The 27,739-nt window shown below is 37.4% G+C and overlaps 1 protein-coding gene across 12 annotated transcripts in view; it reads right to left on the bottom strand.

The window, feature by feature from the left end:
- The window catches only part of ADAMTSL3 (ADAMTS like 3), a 199,796-nt gene that overhangs the window by 63,183 nt on the left and 108,874 nt on the right, over positions 1-27,739 (bottom strand). For 11 of the 12 annotated variants that reach the window (XR_013955837.1, XM_080607168.1, XM_080607167.1 and 8 more), the window contains exons 7-8: positions 17,429-17,555; positions 6,765-6,839 (exon numbers count right to left, since the gene is read on the bottom strand). Coding sequence is in view for 11 of the 12 variants with exons in the window: in XM_080607168.1 (XP_080463294.1) it covers positions 6,765-6,839; positions 17,429-17,555 (202 nt within the window). In the remaining variant the exon portion in view is untranslated. The remainder of the gene's footprint in view (positions 1-6,764; positions 6,840-17,428; positions 17,556-27,739) is intronic. The other variant, XM_080607165.1, reaches the window with a different exon arrangement.

Below are 27,739 nucleotides of genomic sequence, written 5' to 3'. Positions count from 1 at the left end.
ACTCTGCAGGATTTTATCCACGTCAGGTGAATGCTGGCATGGGAATCTCACCTGAAGATTCCACCTTCATCAGGACTACTAGCAATGGGCCAACTTTATGTCTGCTGTATCACTGATTTTTCCAGCTAGCCACTTAGTCTATACTTTCATTATGTTGCATAAAGGAGAGCAGACTATACTACTATAAGCCTGTCATGGATAAAGGTGTATCAGAATGGAGTAGTTTCATACCAATAAATACTGTACAGGCAGGACAAAAATAGAAATACTAATCTAAAGCATTTTTATACTTTGTTCAAATATTGTAAGCTTATATTGTATAAATTATGCAGACACGGTTACAGTGACCTAATGCAGTTTACAATATATAATGTGTGTAGACGTATCCCCAGAGACAGGATCAGATAAATTAGTCTTTCTTTAGTGACTCCTCATTTTTCTTCCTCAGCCCACAATGGCCAGTTCTCCCAACAACTACTCATTTCTCGACAGAGTTACAGTTATTTTGCAATGAAGAGCATTCTTTTGTTTTTTTTTCTTCTAATAAAGGCTTATAAAATCACTAATGTGGGCAAAAGATATTTGCATGACATTGAAAGAAACCCCTTTATCCCTTTTCTCTTCAGATTGATTTATGAAACGAAGTAGAAGAATGTAGAATAATGTCCTTAAAATAAGGAAGGACTCATTTCATTTGATCACAGCCACATGGCCCCTTATCAATGGAAGAATAAAACAACCAGTTACAGGAAAGGACAAACTGGCAAGCAGTAGCTGATCTGTGATCAGCAGCTTAATTAAATATATATATATTCCTATAGTAATTAAAAGTTGCTTAAAAAAAAACCAAAAAACCCACCAACACACCACCAAAGTTATGAATCAGACTCAAGAACTGTTTCTATGATATCCGATACTGAATACGAAATTAAGAGTTTCTCCTTGTACTTTGTACCAGAACCCATGATACAATCTTACAAAGTAATGAGAATGGAAAGTTTTCCAGAAGACATATAGAAAGACCTGCAAACCAAAACCAAAACCAAAAAACAAACAAACAAACCAAAAACAATCAAACATACACACACAAAAGAATCATGAAAAATCAGAATAAGGTACAACCAAACAAATTCATTGTTTATCAGCTTCACCAAAAGCAAAGCAGTGCAAGTACAACAGGAAAAAATAGGCCCAACACTTCACCTAGACAGGAATATACCCAAGTGTATTTCTGTAAGTTGTATAAGTAGTTCACTGATTTCCTTAAGAACAAGTAAATACTCAGCAGCATTTACAACTGATGTGAGATACTGGAGTTTGCCTTTTGGGGACTTGGTGGACACCTACATAAATGCATTAAATTTTGCTTTGAAGTCATCTGAAATACCACAGATACTTTCAGAATTAGGGGATATCTTAAGTGATAAAATCAACCCCCCAGTAATTCTGAGGAATGGTATATTGCTCACGAGCACATATAACTCCTAGATCTTTCAAGAAAAATAGCTGCAGTACAGATGTCATCAGAAATTCACAAGTTCTTCCAAATCAGAACTAAAATACTGAATGCCTCCCCACAAAAAAGGTTTGGGCAATTCAACCTAGCTCCCTAATGAAGCAACATAAAAAAGAAGAAAATGATTCAAGAGATTCACAGCCATTTTTTGATACAGTTTAAGGAAGTCTTCAGAATGCAGTAGGTTCTACTGTAATGAAGTCAACTTACAGCACTACGCAAAGGTTGTTTCACAGAAGCTGCTTGTAACATGACTTGGAACAACACAATTTTGCTCATGATTTCATGAATAATGAGTTCACAGAAAAATGGAATAAGGCAATGCTGACTGTAAAAAAAAAGATATGATACTTAGTAAGATAAGCATCATTTTAATGAAAAGTTAGAAATAACCTATTAAGCACTTTAAAGTGCTAGATCTTGACAGTCAGCTTATTTTATCCTGTCTCATGGAAGAGATACAGAGTTTTGCAATTTAACCCAAAGGAAAAGGACCAAGTTTTTATCTCCTAATCCTGTTACTGAAATCAAATACAGAGGTACTCCCTTAAAAACTCTGCAGGAGAAATCAAAATTAAAGATATACTAGATGTAGTTTTTAAATAAAGGACTGTTAAGGAAATTGTAAAAAGTTAACATAAAATCTGTCATTTTTGCAGGAAAAGGCTTTGGAGGACCATCTAGCCATGAAAGCGTTGTCATTCCTTGTAAGAAATCCCATACTGTCTTACCACAAGGTTTTTACTTTCTCCTCTGTCTACACTAAATGTGAAGTGGAGAGTTACTGCTCTGCCCGTACTTACTGTGACTGGACTGTGGCTGCCTCCAGTGCATCTTCTCCACAAGAAGCCAACCCTCTAGAAATTGATTTTAATAAACAGGTAGAAATGCTCAGCTCTATGTGACAGAGACTTTATGCTAGAGGCATACCTATGCCTAAATAACGTTATTAAAATGTCTGCCATGCTCAATGTAATGTCACAATTGTATAATACAGCCTATTATTCATCGAGGTTAGCTATCACAACACAAGTGAGAGGTTAAAATAGCAGAAAAGCAATGGTACCTTTGATTTTGAACCTGGAGCTCTCAGATGAGCTCAAGCTTATCTGAAAGGAACCTTTTAATGTGTTATAATTACACTCCTTCTCCAACTACCTTGTATTTTTACTACTTTACAGTTATCTAATTTGGACTAGATAATTTATGTTAAGAGCATCTCTTTTTACATGCAATGAAAACATATTCTGAATGCTGCACTCCAAGAGCATCTTTACTGTCTTCTTAAGTTCTTCTAAAACACAAATAGGGAGCACGCCCAACATAGACAGAGATGCCATTCTAGAGTAAATTAACTTCCTCAAAAAAGCACCAACATTATTCCAGATTTTTAAATATTAGGTTCCACTATTCTATGGAATAACAAATTCTATGTATATGTTATCCTATATATAACAAGGGTCACATACATGGCTAGAAGGAAGTTTAAAGAATGATGCTTCTACAAAATGACTTTTCCTTGGTCATATGGTAGGAATCTAGTGATGAGTCAACTGTACTTTGTCAAAGAGGAAAAATAATTCCCTGGGAATCGAAGTTCACCATTGTCTAATGCATTTACATTAGAAACAAACAGATATAAACAAATCACAGAAAAAGCAACAAATATTTAGATGATTACTACACATATTTGTTTGTTGTTTTATGACAGCATTACAAAAATATCCTGAACTCAGCATTCTTGGATTAAGCTTTTGTAAGACTTGACCCCAAACCTATACTGCTTAACATTAAGTATTAATTCATGGTGTGTGTTATTCTGTCATTTTATTGAATAAGAGTCAAATCGGCAGATCTCAAGTACCTCCAACTTCACGTAAAGTCAATAGGATCCTCAGGAGTATAGGACTCCTATGAAACTAGAGTTTCAAAGTTTTACTTCAGTGGTAAGGTTCCCCATTCTAAGTTAGTGAAATATTTCCTTGGGTCTTTAGGACTCCAGACAAGTAGGACAGGGAATTCTCCTGACTAATCACCTGTTTCTAACAAGATAATCACAGGTGTCAAAGACCTAGAACAGTCTTACTTTGTGTTACTTCCCCTGCCAGGATTAAAAAAATAAAAATAAACCCCTATGAAAATTTCTTACCAGTTGTAGCTGGAAGACGCACTGCAAAAGCCTCCCACTCTTAGTGGCAGGCAGGAGTACAGCAGAGCGGCATGGGGAACTCACTGCAGATCTCCCACTGTGTCTAGGGATGCATGGAAGAATTCCAGGGAAACAGCTCCTGCTCCCAGTGCAAGGAGGAGCAAGTAATGTTGCTGCTCAAAAGCTCTCTTATCGGTGCAATTTATTCGTACATAGTACAAGACAGGGGCCCAAAATAAAACAATTAATTCTTTCGAAAACACAAGCAACATTGTCATCCCCTTAGTAACTGTCAGAAGACAAAGCAGTGCATAGATTTATAGCTAAATATTGTCAAATAATGCAAATCACTGCAAGTGAAGAAGAAATTGACAAAAAGAGGAAAAGAGTTTCAGTTCTTTTTAGTGAAATTTAACCTCCCTAAGTTCATGAACTCAGTTATCTAGCATTAGCCACTTGTAAAAATATTCACTTCTGGTTTTCCTGTTTCTTCTGCTGGAAGATTAATTTCAGGGAACTTTCAGTCTTTCTTTTGATTATAACGCTCTTAAAAAAACTGATCAAAAAGCCATAATATAGTCCAAACCAAAATGAAACCAACACAGTGAAATATTTCATTCATAGCCAGTTTTATACAAATTATTTGGTTCTTTTCCACAAAATAATTCACAAAACCCAAGCAGATGGATGTAAGAGGGACCTATTTGTTAAAAAAAAAAAAAAGGCAAAAAAGTACCATCAAAGTAACACCCATGCTCTCTGATGACACTGTTACTTATGTTAAGTTGTCCATAAACATAAACAAAATACCAGCTACAAAGAAATAATAACTCTTTCCTAAAACATAAGCTGCTGATTGCAAAACAATGTTTGGAGCATTTATTTGTTTCAAATCTGTTATGCACTACAGCTCCAACCAGATTTCCATTTTTGATTAATCCAGCAGCTGTGCTTCCCTGGAACAAGAGCAGATCAGAAAGCCCAGGATGAAGCACAAAAGAACACAGGATAAAGGGAAAAGTGCCAGACACTCCATAGTGCTCTTTGAGCGTTTGCTATTGCTGCTTTTACTTGAAGAGCAAACATAAACAGGCAACAGGAGGCAGTATAAAATTCTGCAGTAAATAGTCTCTGCCTCGCCTGGTAAACTCAGCTCCTTACAAGCCAGGAAGAACATGTCTGACAAATGGAGCTTGAAATTATAAGTGATTATTTTTGAAATTCTGCCTTTACTTTTACTTATACCAACATATTGTCACTGAAGCCCATGAAGTTGCAGACCAAAGATCACTTTGGTCAAATCAGATTGAAAGTGACAAACACCACCCACAACCATATGTACAGTTAGAAAGGAGGACAAACAAATAAGCCCGAAGCACATCCTCAGGAACATAGGTTCTTGAGATCTGACTAGGAAGCAATGCAATTTCCAACCTTCAGCCCCACTGCTGTCTCTTGTTTTTCACCTCTGTCATTTTAAGTACTTTAGGTAACAAACGTCTAAATCCTCACAGATTTGCAAACAGATGTGCTGGGGGAAGTGGTTAAAGGAACATTTCACAATTCTCTTCCAGCTAGAGAGCTAGCTAACAAAGGTAATGCCAAGCCACAGCTTCTTTATGGAACCACCCTGGGTAGGAAGCCAGGAGCACTCTGTACTTAGTTAACGAGTTGCTGCTGCATTCCTCTGGAGCTTTCCAGAAATCCCCCAGGAGCCACTGAATCCAGTACTTTTTCCTCATATGAAGTTGAAACAACAACTTCCTTCTGCAGAACTAATAAGAAAGACCAAAACAAGAGTCCCGACTCACAGTGATCAAGACAACTACTTCATATACTCCTTGCAACATTTTTGCATGAATATTAGTTATTTTAAGATTAAGTTTTGCTTTGCACATTGTTGATATCAGTATTATGTCTAGGAGTGACTCCAGAGCTGCTCTAAAATGAAAGTCTTATTCAATTTTCTTTCTTCAAAATGACAGTATTTTCTTCAAAGCAAACAGAAAGAGAAATTTTCTATTAAAATGCATTTCTTTCTTCTGTTTACATATCACATAGCAATAAAAGTCCTTTTTACATCTGTGATTCAGACTAAACCCTCCACTTCTACTAATAAAAAGTTGCTCTAAATGTTAAATGAATGATTTAGTTCACTGCTTGGTATGGCAGCCCCACTTACCATTGAAATGATTAGGTCTATATCTAGAGCAGGCTGATGGGTAAAGAAATTACCATAGATGCTATCATCAGTCTCCCAGTAAAAAATAATAAAAAAATAATAATTAGGAAACCTGACAGAATAGCAAGCTGTTTCTCGTAGATCATCACGACCAAAAGTATTACAAGGAAACAGTGCTTGTGTAGATTATTTCATGTCTTTTGTTTACCTTACTTCATTTTACTTAGATTACTTTTACTTGAACACTGCTCATCGACCAAGTGTCTTTATTACCTCTTAGGTCAAAGATATGATTTCAATTAGACGATTTACATGCCTAGTGTTAAGCCTGCACTTAAGTGCTTGGCTGAATTAGAGTTAACATAGCCAACAGCTTGCAGGATTAAGCTCACACATGTCCATAATTGCTCATACTTTCAAAATCACAGGACTGTGCTAAAATCCAGATGGAACTAAATCACAATGCTTCCTTCCCACAAGACATGGAAATTATCATCTTTGATCCTTTTATGGATTAGAATAGTTGATCTAGACTCCACAGTCCATTACAAGTCTCTTCTCTATCTGAAACTCTTCAACAGAAATCTTGTGCTGGGATGAGTGCAATCGATCCCCCACAAAATCCGTTCAAAGTAATTTTGATGGAATGGTTTGCATGTATTTTAAGACTGTACCTAATTTTACATTTCTTGTATAAGAACTCTTTGTTTTAGATGAATTAAGAAACTACCAGTATTTATACTATTTCTTTTTACTAAGTAGACTTTTCGTGTTCAGTAAGACTATGTCAAAGCTAGACATTGAAGATCAGAAGAGGAATCAAGGTCATGATCTTACCCATATTCTCAAAGTTTAGATGAGTTCACATACAAGGTCCTTCTGCCTATGAATAAATACATAAAACAGCTCACTCATACCAAGGTGTGCTGGTCCTTTGAGTGTAATTCTCACACTGCGACTCCCATGTGGTACAGCAATCACGGTTTCTTCCCCTAGGAAAATTAAAGAACTGTTTTAGAAGTTATCCTACATAAGGGAATTTGCACATCACATAACTAGACTGAAAACTGTCAAATGTGTCTAAGAAAATATTGAACAGGTTTCACAATTTTTCTATTAAAAATAATCATGTTATTTTATTAAGTACAGTATACTGAGTCCGTTTGCTATGCTATGTAACTATTAAGACCTACACGTGGACTTGTAAATCTTTCTTGCTATTGGAAAATTATTTGCTATTAACAAAAACAACCGAAATGTCAGTAATGTATTAGGAACATATTTACACTCTGTTGTCTTAGTTTTATTTCCTAATCACCGAATTGACATAAGGAATCTGCTAAGTAGTACTTCCCCCTTACAAAAACCTGCAGCTGTTCAGTCTCATTTTGCCCACACCTCATTTCCTGCTGCAGGTCACAACTTTAATAAGTGGCAGGACTTACAGGAAATAAATCATCTACTTAACACCAACCCTTAACCAATTACAGACCAGTTAAAAGCAACTATATATTAGCTATAATGTATATATTATAACAGTGTCTACATCTAACTTACCATATAAGATCATTCCTTCCAGTAAGAGCCCCAATTTAAAATTAACTATAAACCAAACCAGCCCTGAATAGAACATGTCAATACAAAACAGCTCTTGGCTGCCTAAATAGCCTCTTCATATATAAATGTACAACACACTTACTTCAGTGCATTTTACAAAGGCAGAAAAATATTACTTTCCATTTCAAACATAGGAAATCTATTATTTGCACAAGCAAACTGAGTTAGCAGTCAGAACAATAGACTAGAGTCTTCCAGGCAAACAAGACCAGTGCTCTCAGAAAAGGGTATGCACAATGCAGAACAGGATATCCACAAAAGAAGGGGAGAAGAACCAACGTGTTTTCTTCCATTTCCATCGTGGCCCAGCTACAGTACCACTTTGAGGCAGGACCTGCAAACATGGGCCTTTTGCAGGCACACCCCGCAGAGGGTGCTCTGTTCAGTGATGGCATTAACACATAACAGGAGGCTGGGGTACTGGGAGCTCATTCTTGCAAATTCAAAAAGTAATTTTAGCTGAAGGTCAGTGATGCATTGCTCCAGAATTACTCATACAATATTTAGAGGAAGAATATTTGAGTTTAGTTTGAACTAAAAAAGAGTTGAAGAATGTTTCTTTCCACTTTAAACCAGACCCTTTTATAGTAGATGCTAAATTATCAGCTTCTGGTTTACATCTCCTTAGCATAAGTATGAAATTCTGCCAAATGTTCAGGATACTTCAAGCAAATACTGCAATTATTTTTTCTGAAATAAACACCTTCTTATGTTACAATTTTTATATCACCAATTTCTAGGAAGGTCATTTAAATATAACAATTTATTTTGGATGTAATAAAATATGATCTTTATTAATTTCATACTTGGGTATTCCACCAGAGTGCAAAATACTACAGTAAGAACAATAATACATTTAAGGAGCCCTGGAAAAAACATTAACTACTGAACCACTTAATATCTTCTTGCATCTTGGTTTTTCATCAGGCGAACTGCTAAAGATAGCCAGAAGGTAGTGGATGTGTATATCTTTAAAGCAAGGAAATAACTACTGAATTCATATGTACTCTACAGCATTTGAGAGAAAGCAGGTTTGAGGGGCCCATCTGTCCCTACTTGGTCAGGGATTGTATCCCGTCTTGACAACCAACCAGCAGTTACAGCACAAAGCCTCAAATAAGAGTCTGATCGTGTCCAGTTTTGAATACATGCAACTGCTGTTTTGAAGTGGAACCGAGGGCACTCTGCACTTAATGGACGAGGCCCAGGTTAGCAGATGTGCAGAGATGTGTAGGACTGCTCCTCCTGAGAACAACCAGGGTCATTCTGCTGTGCTTCCTCCACCTCCTTACAGCAAGCTCTGCTCACCACAGCAGGCCTTGTTGATCCCTTTTCAGGATGCTTCGCATTCCTTTAACAGTACTACAGACATTCCACCCTCACCAAAGCACTCTCTGATATGGTCCAAAAGTCTCATGGGGGTGCTAAATTTGGTGTTTCTCTGCAGCAGAAACAATATTACCAGAAAGTATTTTATTTGCTTTAGAAGAGATGACTAAGTTCACCACCACAACAGTGTTTGACCTCTGCAGCCCCACAGTACTGTCAAGAAGTCAGACATTATGAGATGCTTGTATCTTACTGAGGTAGATACAGCCTGGGACAGCCTTATCCTGAGATGAAGTAAATTATAGTGATGGAAAATATATATATATATATATAGTATTTTTTTTTTGAAATTCTGAATGAAGATGCGGAACTGGAAGACAATGGGACTGCATTGATGTAAGGGACTCATTCACTTTCTCCTGAAAGACAGCTTTAACTTCCTACCAAGTGGTAGTTATGACTACCCATCTCTGGCTCCAAGACCATATATTCCAAAGGTCTCTGCTTTTCAGCTGTAACCATGCCATTCATATCCTTAAAGGGACACAAAGCAGTGTAAGCCTATTTACAGATGGTTCTTAGGCTGTGCAATCAGTAGTATCCATAATGTTAAAAGCACTGCACTCTCATGAAGACATAAAGGGGAAACTGCTACACTGAAATCTGTACTTAGAATTTCCAATTTTCTTTTTCTTTTTTTTCTTACATATCTTCAGATGTAATTATTGACCTTGTCTAAACTGAAAAAAAAAAAAAAAGTTCCAAATCATCTGAAACACACAGAAACATTGGACTATAAAATCTGATTTTAGAGTCAAAAAGTTCTCCTTAATAACTAAGAAACAGATGAGTGAGATGTTGTCCCTCTCTTCTAGCACTGCTTCAGCTGTATGGGTTTTGGAGGGACTCTGAGGCATCTTTGGCTCCTGGTTGACATGGGCACTCTGCTCTTACCCTGGGGCTCTCAGCAAATACTTGTGCACACACTACACACAACACTTGGCTGATTAAGCTCCTGGATTGCTTTTACTTTAGATGGCAAGGTTTGATCCTGTTTCTGTGGTGTTAATGTGGATTTAGATTTTGGATTTCAATGAGAGCAAGATCAGACTCCCTGCTATGGTAAGACTGGGAGCTAATCCCCAGGATCAAAATAAAGAAGCCACATTCCTGAGCTCAATCCAATTCAGCAGGTTTTATTTATTTTTCCATGTGGGCCATGGTGGACCCATTTACTCTTTCACATATGGGCCAGTTGGGATTTTTCCTTCTCTCCTCTTACTGCAGGGCAGAGGATTTATTTCAGGCCTATAAAAACTGTTTCTTTCCATGTATTTGCTCAGCACTTATCTGCTGGTCCTCCAGGTCTGATTGAAGGCTTCTGTGCACTCAAAACACAATAGTCCAGAAACAACTGTCAGCGCAAGGGAACTGAAAATCTCAAAACGTTTGGAGACATTACAATGGCTCCCCTCATCTACTCTGATGTTATGTTTCATTTCAGAAGACGCTAGTGCTGGGGTGTGTGCTAACCTGCCTAATGACAAGAATCTACAAAATAATGTATATACTCTTTAAAAGGCACCTGACCTAGATAAGTATGTACTACTGAAAACAGCAGCAGTTATACACTTAACCCTAAGAGTCACATGGCAAAATCTGTACGCATACGTCCTCTGTCCTTGAGTCCTTCACTCTCCAGTCTCACACCCTCCCACCTCCAACCCTCCAGCCCTTGGTCCTCTGACTCAAGTCTGACTCCTTAGCTCAGAGCACCACTCCTTGCACTGCTGAGTAATTCATGTGCGGCTACCTGCTTTTGAGATGGACACTGTGGCCTCAACTTATTTTAGTTATCTATTTTCTACTACAACTTTTTTGGGACACCTCTTTAAAATGCGTATGCACTGGAGAAAATTTAGATGAGCAGTAAGAAAAAGACAGATTGGTTACTCTGACTCTGAAAACAATTTTCGCTGGAAAGGACAGGAATCACCAACCCTATGGAACACTGCAAGATACCATCACCTGAGACTCCAAGTACACACGAGAATATCAAAAACCATCCTTCGTACAAGCTCCCAAAAATATGTAGTGGGGGAAAAAAAAAAAAGTCTATTCGTAACATCATTCTAATGCAGAATTACACAGATCTCAGTATTTTCAGGCTTTGCTGGGATGTACTACAAACTAAATAATGAAATAGCCACTGTTCTTATGCAGGAATTTCTTCACATAAGATAAAAGATCACAAAAGTAAAAAAAGGAGGCCTCACAGTTACTACAATAGCCCCAAATAAACCAACCAAACTAAATTCCCATGACGAAATGTGACAGTATCCTTCCTTCACAGAAATACAGAAGTGCAGTACAGTCTGCACTAGTTCCACACTGTAGAGCTACAGAGTTAGTTGTTTATTAGGGTGTGGGGGGAACAAACAAACAAATGAAACCACCAAGAACCAGTAATCCTACAATGAACAAGCCCTCCATTTCAAATCATGCACTATGCTCATGTCAAATTTTACAGAGCACATCCTTTGACTTCATCTAAAAACCGACACTCAATTTCTTCGTTAAAAATGTTTTTCAGAGCAGTGTTAACTGGAGTGTCATAAATAAACCATGGAGGCCACACTGGACAATGACACAAAGCCAGAACTAAAAGGATACTAAATAGATGTCAGGCTTCTGCTTTGCCAGGTAGGACCTGAAAATAGTATAATTAATATTTGTATCCTAACACATAGTGGGGTAAATTATAACTGCACAGGTCACTTTTTCTAACTTTCTTTGATTTCTTGTGCATGATTTGGCAACTTTAAAAATGTCCTTTGATATAACTTTAAGCATTTTATTTCTTAGGTTCTTAAAAAAAAAAATGAAAAGAATAAAAAACATGAGGAATTGCCTCATGTAGTACAGGACTATCTGCACCAGTTACCAGGAGTAGAAACTTAATCTCATGGCAGACCTTTGCTATGTGCGTTAACACAGGAATCAAGAGATTTTCATCACTGTCCTAGTTTCAGTTAGGACAGAGTTAATTTTCCTCCTAGTAGCTGGTAGGGTGCTATGTTTTGGATTAGGATGAGAAGAGCGCTGATAACATGCTGATGTTTTAATTGTTGCAGAGCAGTGCTTATACCAAGCCAAGGATGTTTCAGCTTCTCGCTCCGTCCTGCCAGCAGGCAGGCTAGGGGTGCAGCAGGAGCTGGGAGGGGACAGGCCCAGGACAGCTGACCCAAACTGGCCAAAGGGGTATTCCATACCATCTGACGTCATGCTAAACAATATATAGGGTGGCTAGCCGGGGTGGGGGGCTGGCTGCTCGGGGATAGGCTGGGCATCAGTCAGCAGGTGGTGAGCAATTGCATTGTGTGTCACTTGTTTCGTACACATTATTATTATTATTATTTCCCTGTCTTAATAAACTGTCTTTATCTCAACTCACAGGCTTCACTTTCTCATTTCTCTCTCCCATCCCAGAGAGGGAGGGGGGAGGGTGAGTGAACGGCTGTGTGGTGTTTAGCTGCCAGCCGGGTTAAACCACAACAATCACCTGTGCAGACCAGCACTCTACTGCTGCAGCACATGGCATAGCTACCAGTAGTGAGCATTATATTTACTTGCCAAGAACAGGGAACAGTCAGATGCTTCTATGCCCTGTTCTTGGCATAGTTATTTTTAAACCTCCATAAAATAACCTTCTTGGCAAAAGAGGGCTTCTCTCTGTGACTCACCTGCCTAGTGCCAGTCCATCTATGCCTGCATTACCAGCAGTACAACTCAATAGCAATGAATCTGTAGACTGAAATAGTTGGTGCTGAAGACCCAGCATCTGCACTATTCATGTTTTCTGCTGCTTTACTTTGAACTAACTCTACTCTGATCCCATAGACTGCATATTCATTAGTTGTTGGAGAACATTAGGTGCTTTTCTAAGGCACATCTTCCCGTTTAGCTTCATCCAAAAAATTCAGTTCATGTCCTCCAAAACCTCTCCATGATGTGAAACAATGAGCAATACATATTAGGACCATCAGGAAATTTGCTTCAGAGAGCATACTCCTTAGTCAAACTGAAATGCTAACATATTGGCATCCTATCCCTCCCCGTACATGGTTTTCCTGCCAAAGCAGTCCCAATTCCCTCTCCTGACTTTACATACAGTTGATTTCTCCCTTTCTTCTCAGAGCGTTTCTTACTTTGTTTCCCATCCCAGATTTCTTATCTAATCTCAGTCTTCCACTCTTCCTTTTACTCCTTGACCCAATGTATCTGTACAGCCAGTCCCACATTTTCCTCCCACATTCTCTTATCTATCTTTCCTTCACCCTATGAATATAAAGTCAAATTTTTCTGTTCAGCTAGTCTCAACTGGTCTTATCCCTTTCCTCATATGATCTTGTCGTTCTCCATTAGAAGTATGAAGTTTGGGAGAGTCAGAAGCTATCTGCAAAGTGCCTTCCATAATGCCTGAATGTGAGACAGGAAGTGTCACTGATAGTTCATCCCGTGGTACACATCCCACACTGCAGCAAAGAAGAAAGCAAAAGGAAGCAAAAGGCCACTTTTTAAAACCTTAGTTCCAGAAGAGCAATATGTTAATTTATTCTAAAGAGACTGCACACACATAGGACATGTAGCAAGACAGAGCATGCTTAAAGAGGAAACTTTTTCAGAAACGTTAGCTGTTAACATCCAAGAAGCCGCTACAGAGCCTGCAGAAAAAGGGCTTTTTGTTTGTTTGTTTCGTGAAAGGTTGTGGTAAAATGTGTTGATGTGCACAGATATTGCAAAAAAGACTTGTCCATGAACACAGGACCACTGCCTGCCAAATTTCAAATCCCTGATCTGGGTGAAGTACAACAAGGGATTTTAAGACGTATTAAAAAAAAGTTTTCAAGAATGTTTAGACAACAGGAAACAACATGTTTTTCCTTGGAATATGTTGAGTTATTTTGGCTGAAACTTCTCCAAAACACTCAGCACCTGGCATGCAAAGTTTCTGACCGAACTGCTGAATTTTGGCAAAAAATCATTCATATAAAGTGAAGTATCAGTCAACCTTGACAATCAGGGTTACCAGCTCCGTATATATTGATTTCAAAGATGGAAGAAAGATATGAGGTAGCAGATTGTCAGATAACTGAGCCAGCTGATGGCACTCAACAAGCACGTGACAGTAATTGACCAATGGTAAATTATGTAGTACCATAGGAAAATGAACGCATGGCAAGAAGGAAAAAAATGTTACAAAGCTATCCATATTGAAATCTTTTGCATTAAGCTTTTAGCAAAAACTTAGGAAAGCTAAAACTTGCAATTAACTAATGACTTTTGATAATCAAATGAAACTAGATTAGGACAAGTCTGTGTCTTCAACTTCATTTCCTGCTAATTTCAGAACCAGCATCTTTCTTCTTTGGTATCAGAACCAGAACACTTTCCTACCATTTCTTGCCAATAATGGTGCAGAAAGCAGACATCAGGGCCCAATCCTACAATTTTTCCATGTGCACAAAGGGCAGTGGAGCTAATGGGAGTTCCATGCATATAGTACTAGAAACATCAGGCCCCTGATATCTCATTTCCCAATGGGACGGTACATTTTACAACCTATTACACTTTCTGTTTGAATATCATTAGTCAAACCTTTAATCATTTTAACAGAATGTTAGAATCTGGCTTGTTGGCAGAAGTCTAACTTACTTTGTCTTTCAAAGGCAATTAAGTGTTAGTGGAAAAAAATAAAGAACTTTTGAAATGACAGTTCATTTCATATTTGCAAATCAGTCAGCTTTCTTTCAGTGCTGTTTAGTTTTCTGATCAAAGAAAAGCATCCATTTTTTGTAAGAACATACTAAAAAGATAATAAAACAAGGTAAGTCATGTATGAGAAATTATTTATCAATGTCTACTTTTTTTTTTTTTTTTTAAATTAGGACCGAGATATCTAGGCACTTTTATTTTCCCTAATGTCTCCTTTTTTTTTTGTAATAAAATCTTTGGTTCTTGCTTTCCTTCCAAACTTTTAATTTGCCTCATTGCACAGTAAAATTTACATCCTGCTCACAACCTTACAAGCTCCCTTTTAAATATGTCTGTCATATGCCGATAATTTTACTTCTCACCAATACCTCTGAAAGCTTCCAAATTAAGCTTTGGAAGATATTGTATCTCCCTTTCCCATTAGCACAAAGAAAGTATGACATTATTTCCACATTGCATTTACACACTAGATGATTATAAGGAAGTTTTTCCATACAGTGTTGAACAACTTGACCCAAAAAAGATGTTACCACTATCACAATACCAAGAAAATCATCAAAAGTTCTGAGTTTAGTAGCGTGTGTACTGTTTTCCTTATGTGAATGGTTATTCAGTCATACAATCTAACCTACTGCAATGCGAGACAAAAACAAAACTTGACGTAACTGACATCTTTCCCTAGAACAGTCTTTCTTCATCTAATTTTAAAGAACTCTTCAAGAGCCAGTGAAATCTGACAGAGGGAAAAATAAATAAAAATGAACCATGGGTATTCTTCAGAACCTATTCAAAGCAATAAGAGACCTTCCACCAAGTGAGGTCAGCAGTAGTCAGCTCTTAACCTGTGTCAGAACATCACAAAAATTAACATTTTCTGTCACAAAATGACAGTTTCAAAACCAGATCTATTTTACCACTTCATCTGTACTATATTTACTAAGTAGTAGTAAGAGGTGAACCTTTTAATTTTGCTTATCAAGAATTATCCAGACAGACTTGCCAATCCGATGAGTTTAGTTTGTGTTGCCCTAAACAAGCTAGGGTGCACCCAGGAATTACCCTTCTTCAGGAGAATTGCTGTTGCTGTAAAACTGGAATAGACAGTGCAATTCCAGCTGAATAGCAAGGCGAGAAGAGAGATTTTGTATATATACATCCTTATATATCTATATATATATAGGCACATATAATTTGGTAATACTACAAAAATATCATCCAAACTTTACTGCTTCACAGACGCTTGCTCTGTGCTGACCAGAAGCTCTGAGTATTTGATATGACAAACTGAAGAAGGAGCAGCCCTCTATGTAAACTCTTTCAGCTCAATACAAATGTTCAAGACGTTTGCTCAGTGTTTCAGGATGAGCAACTTTATAAATTACTGAACTACATTCTCTCATCTATGAAAAAGGCCTCGAGTAAAGACAAGGAAATGCTGACATTGATACCTCATCCAGAACACACAAAAAAGGTTCTTTTTGACTTGTGAAAAATTCCATGACTTTAAAAGAGGTTGCCACAAAAATGTTCATTATTTAGTTTAGATTACCTTATGTATTGAATCACAGAACTTATGCAATACAAATAATCACACTGTACAGTAACATGCATTAAGATAACATACATTGCTTTTCAAATCACATTCACATTGAATTGTACCGCAAACAGTGTCATAAAAATATCACAGAAATATTTATATGTACTGCAATAAGAATTAAACGTCATTTAATATACAGCAGCTCTTTCAAAATCAGGGCATTAGTGAAATCTTTGCAGGCTGAACTGTAACAGTACTAAAGTATCTGCAGCTGTCTGAGACAGGTGTTTCTTCCATTTAAAGAATACCTACTTTCATTTGAATTTTGCATATTGACTTTAATAGCATGTGATCATCACCCTAGCATCTGTGGCTGTGCAGGAAGGTAGCAGACCCCAGAGGCTCCAACTCCATGTGACAAATACTTATGCACATTGTGTGTCCAGAAATAAATAAATAAATAAAAATAGATGAGGCAACTGCTACTCCCACTTGATAAGCACAATGGACACGTTATGAGATTAGAGAGCATCATCTGTGAGGGTGGAGAGCATACAAAACCATAGGCTTGTGCCCATTCTCCTCTCATCTACTATCTGCTAGAACAACCCATTCAACTGGAGAAATTGTAGTTTCAAAGAAAACAAAAAGCAGAGGCAAACCTCTGTGTACACCTTATACTCCAGTACAAGGTTCAATTCTGATATCCCTCTCTTGTATTTTCAATACTGCTGAGACCTGCAAAATTACTCACAGTAAGATGCTAATTATTTTGAGAAGGAATGCCAGAATTTGAGTCAAACACACAAAAATGAGAAGTGTTTCTCCCTTCCACTCTGTGCCTTTTGTACCATAGAATTAGTTAACTTGCCTCTGAAGTTCAACTGTCTTTAGACACTTAAAAAAAAAAAAAAAGGCAAAGTTAAGTTGAAAACCAGGCACTTTAAATCACATGCCACAATTTCCATAAAACCATCTATAAGATGTTTCCATGATTTAAAAACATTGCTGCAGCATCACACATTGCAACATGAGGACACCCTCTAAAATAAGATGTGTATCTTGATGGTTATTCCTGATAGAACGAATTAAGTTGCTCTACAAAAAATGCATATCTCAAATTCTTTCCTAGCTATACCCTTATGTGTGGTATCCCTCACGGAATTTCAATTGACTAATCTAGCACAGACTTTAGAGTAAGTAGCTTTGGAAAACTGCAAACAAGTATATAGTGAAAAGGTCATACTCTGCAATATGTGTGTTAATATACAAGCAGAAAACATAGTCAAGGATAAATCATCACAGGATCAATTTGCAACCTACTTTTTTCTGGTGAGACATGTGCCTTAGCTTGTCCCCTCACAAGCCTGCATGTCGAACCATCTCCTGCACAGATTCCACAGTTGTCTTCCTTGGCATTGCTCCCAAGTTGTCGATCACAGCCTACTGCCTGCCAACATCAACACCACAGTCAGAAGGAGGGCAAAGCTGTAGTAGACATGCTCAGGTTTCTGGAATTTTATTTATTATGTTATCCTTTTGATTTTATGAGCTGGCCTCATTTATTCAAAGCATATCTTGCCATATATTTTAAAAGCACACTGTAATTTCCACAATTTTAATGATGAGCCACAACAACTGATACATCACACCTTACAAGCATAGGCAATACATGAATCAGTTTCCCACTACTTATGCAAATGTATGCCATCGAGCATTCTTCTTTCCAACATGAGGGACAACAATATTTGCAATTTGTTTTTCATCACCTGTTTAATTACGTCTGAGAAAGGATTAATGTAAGGAAATAATCCAAGCTAAATATTTAAAGAACACAGCCTTCAGTTTCACAGACAAGCAGCTGTGAGCAGTGATTATAATCTAGTGTCTTGGCCATTCAGAATTTAATTGACACCGGTATAGATGACCTATTTGGCATTCATATCAAAACCTGCATGATTCAGGTTGTTTGTTTTGTTTTCTGAATGTGAGACCCAATCGATAAAACTTTGTAATGGTTGTTGTAAAAACATCCAGATTTAATCACTGGCAAAAAATCCATAAGTAGAGGTTTTGAAAAACCATCAACTGAAAAAGATCCAAACTATTAAGAAAACATTTTTGCTGGTTTTCCCTTTTCTTCATATCACAACCCTACAAGAAACATGGGAGTAAGAAAGGGAAGGCAAAAAAAGAGAAATATACATTAACTAGAATTTTCTGCTGAAAGGGAAATAAGGATTTGGTCTCGCCTATCTTACCCTTCAACATTTTGTAGAAGAAACTTGCAGAGAGGACCAAATGCTGAGCAATGTGTTAAGAAAACTAATCTGTAGCTTCAAGTTTATTCAGCTCAGCCTATATGCCTCTTATATCCACACTTCCCTGAGAAGCAAGCTAATTTGTTACGGAAATTAAATATATATATATATATCTAAACAAACTCAGAACTGACAAATGGATAGAAAGCACTATGGAAACTCACGGTTAAAAGCAGTGCTAGAATTTTGAAATTGGCCAGTACACTTCTCTTCCTATATAAAAATGCTTGGAAGGGGCAGTTTTAGCTGCCAAGATCCACTGCATCTGTGCTATGCCAAAACTGACACACGATCCCCTTGGAGAGGTGGGGATGGAGTCCACACGTAACAAGCAGAGCTGGGTCTTCCAGTCCCTGAGTTAACACACGCTCTGCACACCCAGTGCCAAACAGGGAGAAATGTAACCTCTAAGTTTCATTTGTCTATAGAAAAGGCAGCAAAGCAGCCCCTTCTCCCACTCCTGTTCTCTTTATGTTCCTAGTTCCCCACATCCCGCATTCCCTTGAGATGAAGGCATTATGGAGGAAAGTTAATTGCATTAGCTATTGTACTTCAGTTGAGAGACTTGCTGCACTGAATGGCACCTCTGCAATTTTTACCTCTTTTTAAACACTTCACAACAGGTCATAGGGAAGCAAGTTTACACACTAGAGAACAGCTTAGGCACTAGAGAATAGATTACATCAAAAATCCTGTTCCCACCTTTCCTTTTGAAGCCCAGAGCCATTATATACTTGATGCTGACCCCCCTATAAAGAGCTACAAAACATTGCTGTTTGGTAGGCACATGCAAGATGTTCTGCTGGAATTAGTTAATGTCAAAAACAACAGGAACCTACAGGATATAAAGAGGGAACGCTGCTAATATCACTAGACTCTTCATTAATGCCTGTAAAACAACCACTTGTAAAGACTGTGGCCTGCCAATGGGCTCACAGGTGTTGAGAGAACATAAGAACATCATCCCCAAACTGATCTCCTGAACTTACTGCTGGGCAAGGGCCCACATAAAATGTCATTTTATTTTTTTGGGCTTGTTTGGGATTGTTTGGGCTGGCTGTCACTTACTCAGAAATGATGTAGTGCTGAACACAAACAGGATCCTGTAACATCACTAACGAAGCAGCTTAACTTAATGGTTTAATGGTAATGATAACTTAAGTGATAATAAAAGCTTAGTTGTAAGAGGCAACAGATTAACCCACTCCTGTGGTAAATCAGACCATCTCAGAACAACTGCTTATTTACAACACAGAAGCAATTCAGGAACTTGTATACAATTCCAGTACTATAATTTAGGATTGAATTAGAGGTTAAAATGTTTTCATTTGAAGATTTTTTTTTCCATTTTAGTTCTGGGTTCATCACGGATGCCAAGAAAATAACAACAAGAAAATTGCAAACAAATGACCGAACAAGTTTATCTCCCCATTTTATCACCAATTAGCATTGAGAAATGTATGAAAATGACGGTCTCAGAACACGAAGCAGACTGGGCCACTACATGGATCACAAAGCAAATACAATTTCAAGGGATATAATAACTCAGTACTTGACGCTGAATTAAGCCTAACTGGCCTTAGGCTAGACGACTCTTTCAATTCCCTACTCCACAACAGACTTTCTTTTTGCCCTTAGAAAACTTCACTGTGCTTTTTATTTCCCACCTGTGAAAGGGGTATAACTGCAATTCTGCACCCCACAGCAATGCTGCAAGAATAAATGTCCTGAAGATCCTGAAACATTCGGGTGGTGCTATGATGGGGACCAAACCAGTAGCTGAGATGGCCTGTATTACTATAGGGTAGAATTTTAGAATATTTACTGCTCCCCACTGCTTCTCCTGCTCTTATTCACAGGAAGATAATACTAGCACATGGGGTAAATTGTTAGAGCTACCGCAAGGGTAATCTTTCTGCAGATTTCACAAACACATTTCCATTTTATACTGTAATCTCATTTCCTAAATATTAAGAATATGCTTATTCACTCATCGGTTAATTCTCAAAGGAAAAATTCAGCTGCATATTGTGATACTCTATGTGAGAAATTGCTATTTCTATTGGTTTAAGCTGTTGTATATTTGTAGGCTACTGATCAATCAATCCTTTGGTGAAAGAAGGGTGTTGAGCAAGCAAAGGACTTAGAAGACCAGGCCATTAAAGCCCAACATGATAATAATAAACATACAGTATAACTGAGCTATTACACACAGTTGCTATGAAAACAAACTTTCATCACATATAACAAAATAATACAACTGTGCAAACATAAGGCACTGTTGTGTCCAACATGGAAAGAGGAAAAAAGATAATCAGCACATCAGCATTCTTTAGAGGATAGTTTCAATAGTGTTACTGCTTATTTTTTAATACACAAATGCCCTAGAAATAAAGCAGGAACACTAGCTGCTAATGCAAGGGACTTTGAGGAAAAGCTTTACAGCTTGCTTGCCAGCAAAGGTTTGACTAGATCCATGCACCCTCTGTGGACTTCCTTTTGAGATTATTTGTATCGACTGTTAAGAGTATGCAGTGATATCCCAGGATACAATTTAGAAAATAACTCAATTTAGGATCACAGTTTAGGCCTGAAATGAGCACAGAATTCCAGATAGTTTAGCATATGGTATTTTGACACCAATCATTATAAGTTAAGATATTAATATTTAACTAATAACTTTACTAGAAAAATAAAATGGTGTTTGAGGGAACATTTTGAAAAGAGTACATGTATATTTGCATGCAGAGCTGTAACAAGGTCTAGTAAATGATACACGGCAACAACCTTGCCCATCTTACACATCTCAGCAAGCCAAAGGGTTGTGATGATTTTCACAATTAAGGTGTTTGTTAGGATTAATTTACTCCACATTGTTAGCTATTTACAGAGCAAAGGGATCAGCTATAAATATTATAGGCAGATTGGGAAAACATCTGCAGGCTTTTAGGGCATAGTCAAAAATAATTATATTAGGTGATTTTAACATAGACTGCATAAATGAAACAAGTGACAATTCAAACCATGTAATGGAAGGACCCTGTCAAGTTAAAAAAAAATAAATAAATCCAGAAACAAATACAAAGGCCTAACAAATAGGTCAAAAGAATGGAACAAGTATTGTAAGGACTCGGTTGCAAGTGTGTTCCCCACACAAATAAACAGTTGGGGAAATATTGACCAATGTTTAACAAAATGAACAATGCATGGAAATTTAATACAAAAAAAAAGGTTTTGATAAATAAGTACTTTGTGCATTTAATAAATTGGCCATGATCAGATATCTATGAATTTGGACAGGGTGAAATTGTTTTCAAAGCGGGTATGAACAGTGACTATTCTAGGACAGAACCTGAGAATGTTGTTTAGCTGTCTTTTTTCAAAGGAAAAATAGATACATGCAAACAAATAATACTGTTTTGTCACAAGCAGCTAGGATAGAAAGCAGTTAAATAAGCAGTGAACAGAAGGACTCCTCAGCTTCAACAAACTTCTAAACTAAATGTTAGTGTGCCAGTGCTATTGTGAAACACAGTATTGAGGGGTGTTAAATGTTTTGTAGCGTGCTTAGAATAGCTTGTGTAAGTTCAGAAAGGCAAAGGAAGAGCAAAAGGTCATGGTATAAAACATAGTAATACAGATGAAAGAAAAATGAAATTGCTGCTGCTATGTTAGAGGTGACTATGGAACATTACAAATATCTTTGCAGATACGAATCCAAAAATCACTCAGATGCTCCCACAGCTGTTTTTTTTTTTTTTTAACTCTTATGCACTTCCTAAGGATTCAGTCAAGGTGTTAGATTTAAATGAAGAAATGAATATTGCATCTTAATTCTGATTTATAGTCAAAATATAATCTGCTAAACTAAAGGATCTTCCTTTCTTAAGTAGCTGTTTATAGTAAACCATCATTAAAATAGGACTCCAGAGTGACAGATTTGTGAGTATTTGTTTCCCACATAGCAAAAAAACATTGTAGGGAAAACCTGGCAAACCCTAAGCCCCCTTCAGTCTTACCTTAATGAACATGAATACAAAAGGACTAGAACTGCCCACGCAGGGCTCATTACAGGATCAGATTTTGAAATTTGAGTTTTTGCTTATTAGACCATTGCTTTAGGCCTCCTTAACTTGGTTATTCCCTTAACTGACTGCTCACCTCCATCTTCAGGCCCTCTCCTTCAAAACAGGTATGACACCGTTTTTTGTAGAATACAGTCCAGGGAAGTGAGTTGTCAATTATAAAAATAATGAGTGTGTCAATCATAAAAATGTTTCTGGAATGCTAAAGATTCAAGATTATATGCTTTGAATAAGGAGCCTGAAGGTATAGCCACACTACATGAAACATGAATACTGAAGTGAAACATGAGTAAAAACACCAGGATCTGTGCGTAACAAGCACTGAGTGTTAAGTACCACTTACTATCGAAAGTATGAAACTGTATGTAGCAATATATAAGATAATATACAATATTTCTCTTTAGAAAAGGGCTCCCTGCTTCTCTGGAGCCAGAGATCCAGGTGCAGCCAGAAAAAACAAACCTACTGAGTTGTCCTAATGGAAGTGGCCACAAAAGAATACATCACTGCTGCTTTTATTTATGGTAGATATATAAATTCTGTGAAACGGTAAGATTGAAGTTGCACTTGTGTCATTCTTTTTCTCTACCTACTGTGCCTTAGACTAAGCTCTTAGCAGACAGACTATTTAAATATTCAGCAAATATCCACACTGAAAACAAGTATGTGCTAAATACTACTTTATTGTCCTCAACTGATTCTAACAGTATTTTTGATTTATGGCCTCATTTATCAGTGATTCCATCAAAATGATAATGTAAGTTCATTACATTTTTCTATGTTCCATGTTTGCCCAAGGGACTGGCAAGCCCTGTGTCAGGGAGTGATGCTTTTTATTAACGTGATTGATTTTAATAAAATAAAAATAGAAAACCAATTCAACAACATCTCACAATGACATAATTAGCATCCTTCTAGAGTTGCTTTGTAAACCACACAATGGTTGGAGAAATCCAGACGAAGCCTACTCTGAGTGCATTTGCATTTTCTTACTTTCATTGGCCTGGCTATTTCAAAAGACACACATCTGTGTGTACTCATGAAATAGATTGCAAATGGGATAGTAGCACAAATGTTCAGCTGGCATTTAGTCAAATTCAGCCAAAGCAGAAAACCCAGCAGAAGTGCCCAATATTCTTAATTTAAGAAAGAAGTACTACATTTCTGCTGCGCAAGGAGCTGCACTACAGAATACATAAATGGACATAATTATATTTCTTAACAGGAAAGTGATAGTTATTCTACAGGGGGATCCTTTTCCTAAAGGCCTGACCAGTCTATAATTATCCTGGTACATGCTGCCCAGTAGTTAAAGTTTTGCAATATTCCTGTAACAGATCTGTTGCTAGTCATTCTCAATAAGTGAATCCTGTATTGGTTGGACCACTGCCACTGATCTGCTGAAGGGTGTAAAGACTATGTGAACCAGGTGCAATTGGTTTTCATTGGCTGTGAAATTTGTCAAGGTGTGAAAAACATTGAATAAAAGTAGGCTATTACACCAAACAGATCCAATGAAGTGATGGGACTGCCCTACCACCAGAACCAGTAGTAGTTGGACTATCATAACCAAATTATTTATTTCATCCTTAAAAGAGATCAGAATTGAGATTGAAATGGAGCAAAAATATCTACGTAGTTTTAAAGGTTATCAGCATTGCACAAAATATAACATATCCTCAGAACTATTTCTGGTAAAAATAATGTTCTCCAAGTCTTGTGACTTGACTAAGGAAAGACATATGTTTTATTTCAACATTTGCTAGTAAAAGAAAAAAGAAAATAGTGAGAAATCCTTACATGCTCACTAAAATAAATCTCTATTGCAGTTTATTAGAAGCACTCTCAAGAGGGAAAATTAAAATCCTCAAGGTCTCGGTCAGAGAAAAAAGATTTCTATTTCTACAAAGAGACACCAAAAACTCCCAAACTCAAAAATTAAAGCTCTATTTAACTGTACAGGCACATCTGCTGTCACACTATGCAGATCTTGTTGCATCAGTGTCAGCTATTTGTTGCATTTTCTCCTGCTCTACTTGTCTTGCCACAGAATCACAGTGCAGGCAGATGTTAGGAATGTCTGCATCCATACAACAAATAACTTTAAATATGGCTATGGGAATTTATGGTAATAAAAACATAAGTATAAAATTCATCATGGGAAAATCCTGCTCTGTCTTAGTATTTTCCACGCATCTTTGCTGTGCTGTAAAATCCAGAGGCTATCATTCAAAGCCCATCTATTCATTTACTTTGCAGTCTACGCTCACATCCTTTGCTTTGCGATAACTTCAGCTTGTAGTTTATTTCTACACAGATAAAATATGTCCATGGAGAGAATATAAAGTAGTAACTCCCACTCTTTCCCATGATCATCATCTACAAGTGATTCTGAATAACAGAGCTATAGATACCAGGATATCCCTCTAATTCAAAAAGTCACTTTTTTTTTTTTTAAAAAAAAAAAGTAGAATACTTTCTATTTAAGGTAGAATTTGCCTTATCCTCCCTGAATATTTAATTGGTCTGATTTTTTCCTCACACAGTCCTGTCTCATAACTCTTCAGTTATGTCTACTCTCAACCTAACGAAGGTTTGATTGTAGCACAGGGTCCTGCGTCTCTGCCAGCAAGCCAGTGCAGATCAGTAGCAGCCCAGACAAGCTGACCGGTGTGTCAGCATATTTTAAGAAACAGATTACAGCCCCTTCAGGGACCTTGAGCATGTACTCTGACAGTGTATATCCCAGCCCATCACTTCATTTTCTTGGGAGCAAGAAAATTTCTTCAGTGTTTTCAGTTGTTTGTGGATGAGAAAGCAGGGAGTAAAGATAAAGCATGTCAAAATCCAAAGCTCAGAACAGAGGCATAAAATAAGTCAGAATGATGGGCATGAGGAGACATACCATGATGTTTAAATTCCCCAGCCCTCAATACAGAGAAAAAGAATGTAAAGCAATAAAAAATAAAAAATACAGTGCATAAAATTCATTGCATACTAAAGGGCTCCTAAAAAGACTTTCCACATATTTCTGCAAACATTTTTATATCTGAAGGCAAGAGGCTAAGGAGTGTTCCACAATTCTGCAAATCCACTTCCATCAAATAAAACAAAGTGTTCCCAAAACATTTAACTCTTACTACAGGATCTGTCACATGCTAGGGCAGCTGAGAGATCATAGGACCACCCAGCAGGAGAGTAAGTACCCTTTCCCACACTGTTTCCATTTTAGAAAATACACATACACACAGAGGGTAGGACACAAATTCCCATTAGGCTTCTTGCTTGTGAGAATGCTTTTGAAAAGAAATCAATATATGGAATCAGATTACTTTGTCTTTCTGACTGGGCCCAGCCAAGTCTCCCTTGCTATAGGAAGGTGAAGCTAGCTCTGGGGAATTTGAAGGTTACTAAGGCAAGTTCTAGTTCAACAAGTTCAAGGCAAGCTCTAGTTCTAAGGCAAGTTATCTAGTTCAATAAGATAACCAAATCCTGAATTATCCTACTGACTTTATTATTGTTCACATGCTGTAGGACCTTGCTAGGTTGGGAAATAAAATCATATTTGTACAAAGCTCACTAAAACAAAACAAAACTTGGCGAAGAGCTTCACTTAAAAAAAAAAAACCACACAGATAAGAAACTGGAGATCAGAAATAACCCACCACTTATCTGACAAGAAAGGATAAACACAGACAGTAAGAAATCCCCATCAGCTGTATTTCTCCATAAGAAACAGTGGTGTGGAGAAAAATAAAAATTCTAAAAAGAGATGACAGTTTCTAGCAGCAGTGAACAGCTGTAAACTACAAGCAAGGGATTCCAAATGATTTTTTCAACGCATCTTACCATTATGTGCCACAAAAGCTCTCCATTGAGTCAGCAACAATGTCATCTCAAGTGAGCCACTACGCTGAGGTTGGCTGTCACATTAGAGGGGTTTGAATGAGCTCCTAGAGTGTGCCTGTGCAATCTGCTGGCTTGGGCAGTGCTGAGAGCCTCCGTGGGAGAGGAAATGCCAATTTCCATGACAGAGGGTGGCATTGGCAAGTCACAGAGGACAGGTTTATGAGATGTCACACGTGTGTAGCTATATGGAGATTTTGGTACATAGATCTTCAGGCCAGAAAGATTTATTGGATCTCCATGAGTAATTCCCATAGTCGCTCTGGACAAAGTCCAGCTCTAGTGCCTGCAGAAATATGTAGCCAGGGTATGGGTCTCTGCACTGGGATCTCTCCATGCTCCCACGTACTTTTGTACATAATTACACTGTCTGTTGGCTACTTAACAATACCCAGGAAAGGGTATAAGTATAAAAGACTTAACGAAAAGCTACTTCAAAATCAATTCCTCCCATGAGTTGAGGTTTGAAGGCTAAAAAGATGAAAGGCAAAAAATGTGATGTGGAGATTTTTTTTTTCCCATAATATACTGTGTAAACTGTTATTCAATGATTAGCTATTTCAACGTCTTAGGGTAAGGTTATATTGAGTAACACATCACCTTCAGCATGATTACTCCAAAGAGTAAAAATTAGAAGATTTATATCTAGATAGCTATTTAACTCCTAACATTCAATTAAATGCTAGAGTAAATTCAGGAAGGAACATAAGAGAAATTTCTATATTTTTAAGGAATCAAATCCCTCCTTAAAGCATAAGATATTCTTCGATGCCTCATTATTCATTACAATAATAAAAAATTAGAAACTAGCTACAGACAACTATGTAGATTCATTTCCTACATATATTTCTAAATGAGATGAAATTCTTTACCATTTCCTGTGGTTTTTACTGGGAAGTCTGTGGTAATTCTGGATAGAAACATCCTTACTAAGTATCTGAACACCAAACCTCTTGTGCATTTTGGGAAGCCCTTTAACACACAAGCAAAAAGAAGTATCCACAGGAACTCACAGGGAAAGCATACAAAACACCTTAAGCTAGCACTTTGTGAAAACAACTCTTAAAACACAGGGAGTCAGAATCAGAAGAAATTACTAATGTGCTATGATTTTATGTTTTAAGCATGAGCAGAGCTCATGAAAAATCATGAAAAAACGTGCAGACTACCAAAGGCTTACAGCAACTGTTTTCAATGAAAACTGACAGATATTTACATCAAGAGTAAGAGTGCTTTGGCAGCAAGTGTGTGAGATACCTACTTGGCATATCGTGACATGTGACAGAAAATAAGCAGCATGGCAGAAGTCAATGGCACTCCAC

The sequence above is a fragment of the Anser brachyrhynchus genome (assembly GCF_964034855.1).
Source record: "Anser brachyrhynchus genome assembly, chromosome: 11".
In the NCBI taxonomy this organism is placed as follows: Eukaryota; Metazoa; Chordata; class Aves; order Anseriformes; family Anatidae; genus Anser; species Anser brachyrhynchus.
This window is presented reverse-complemented; position numbering and strand designations above follow the sequence as displayed.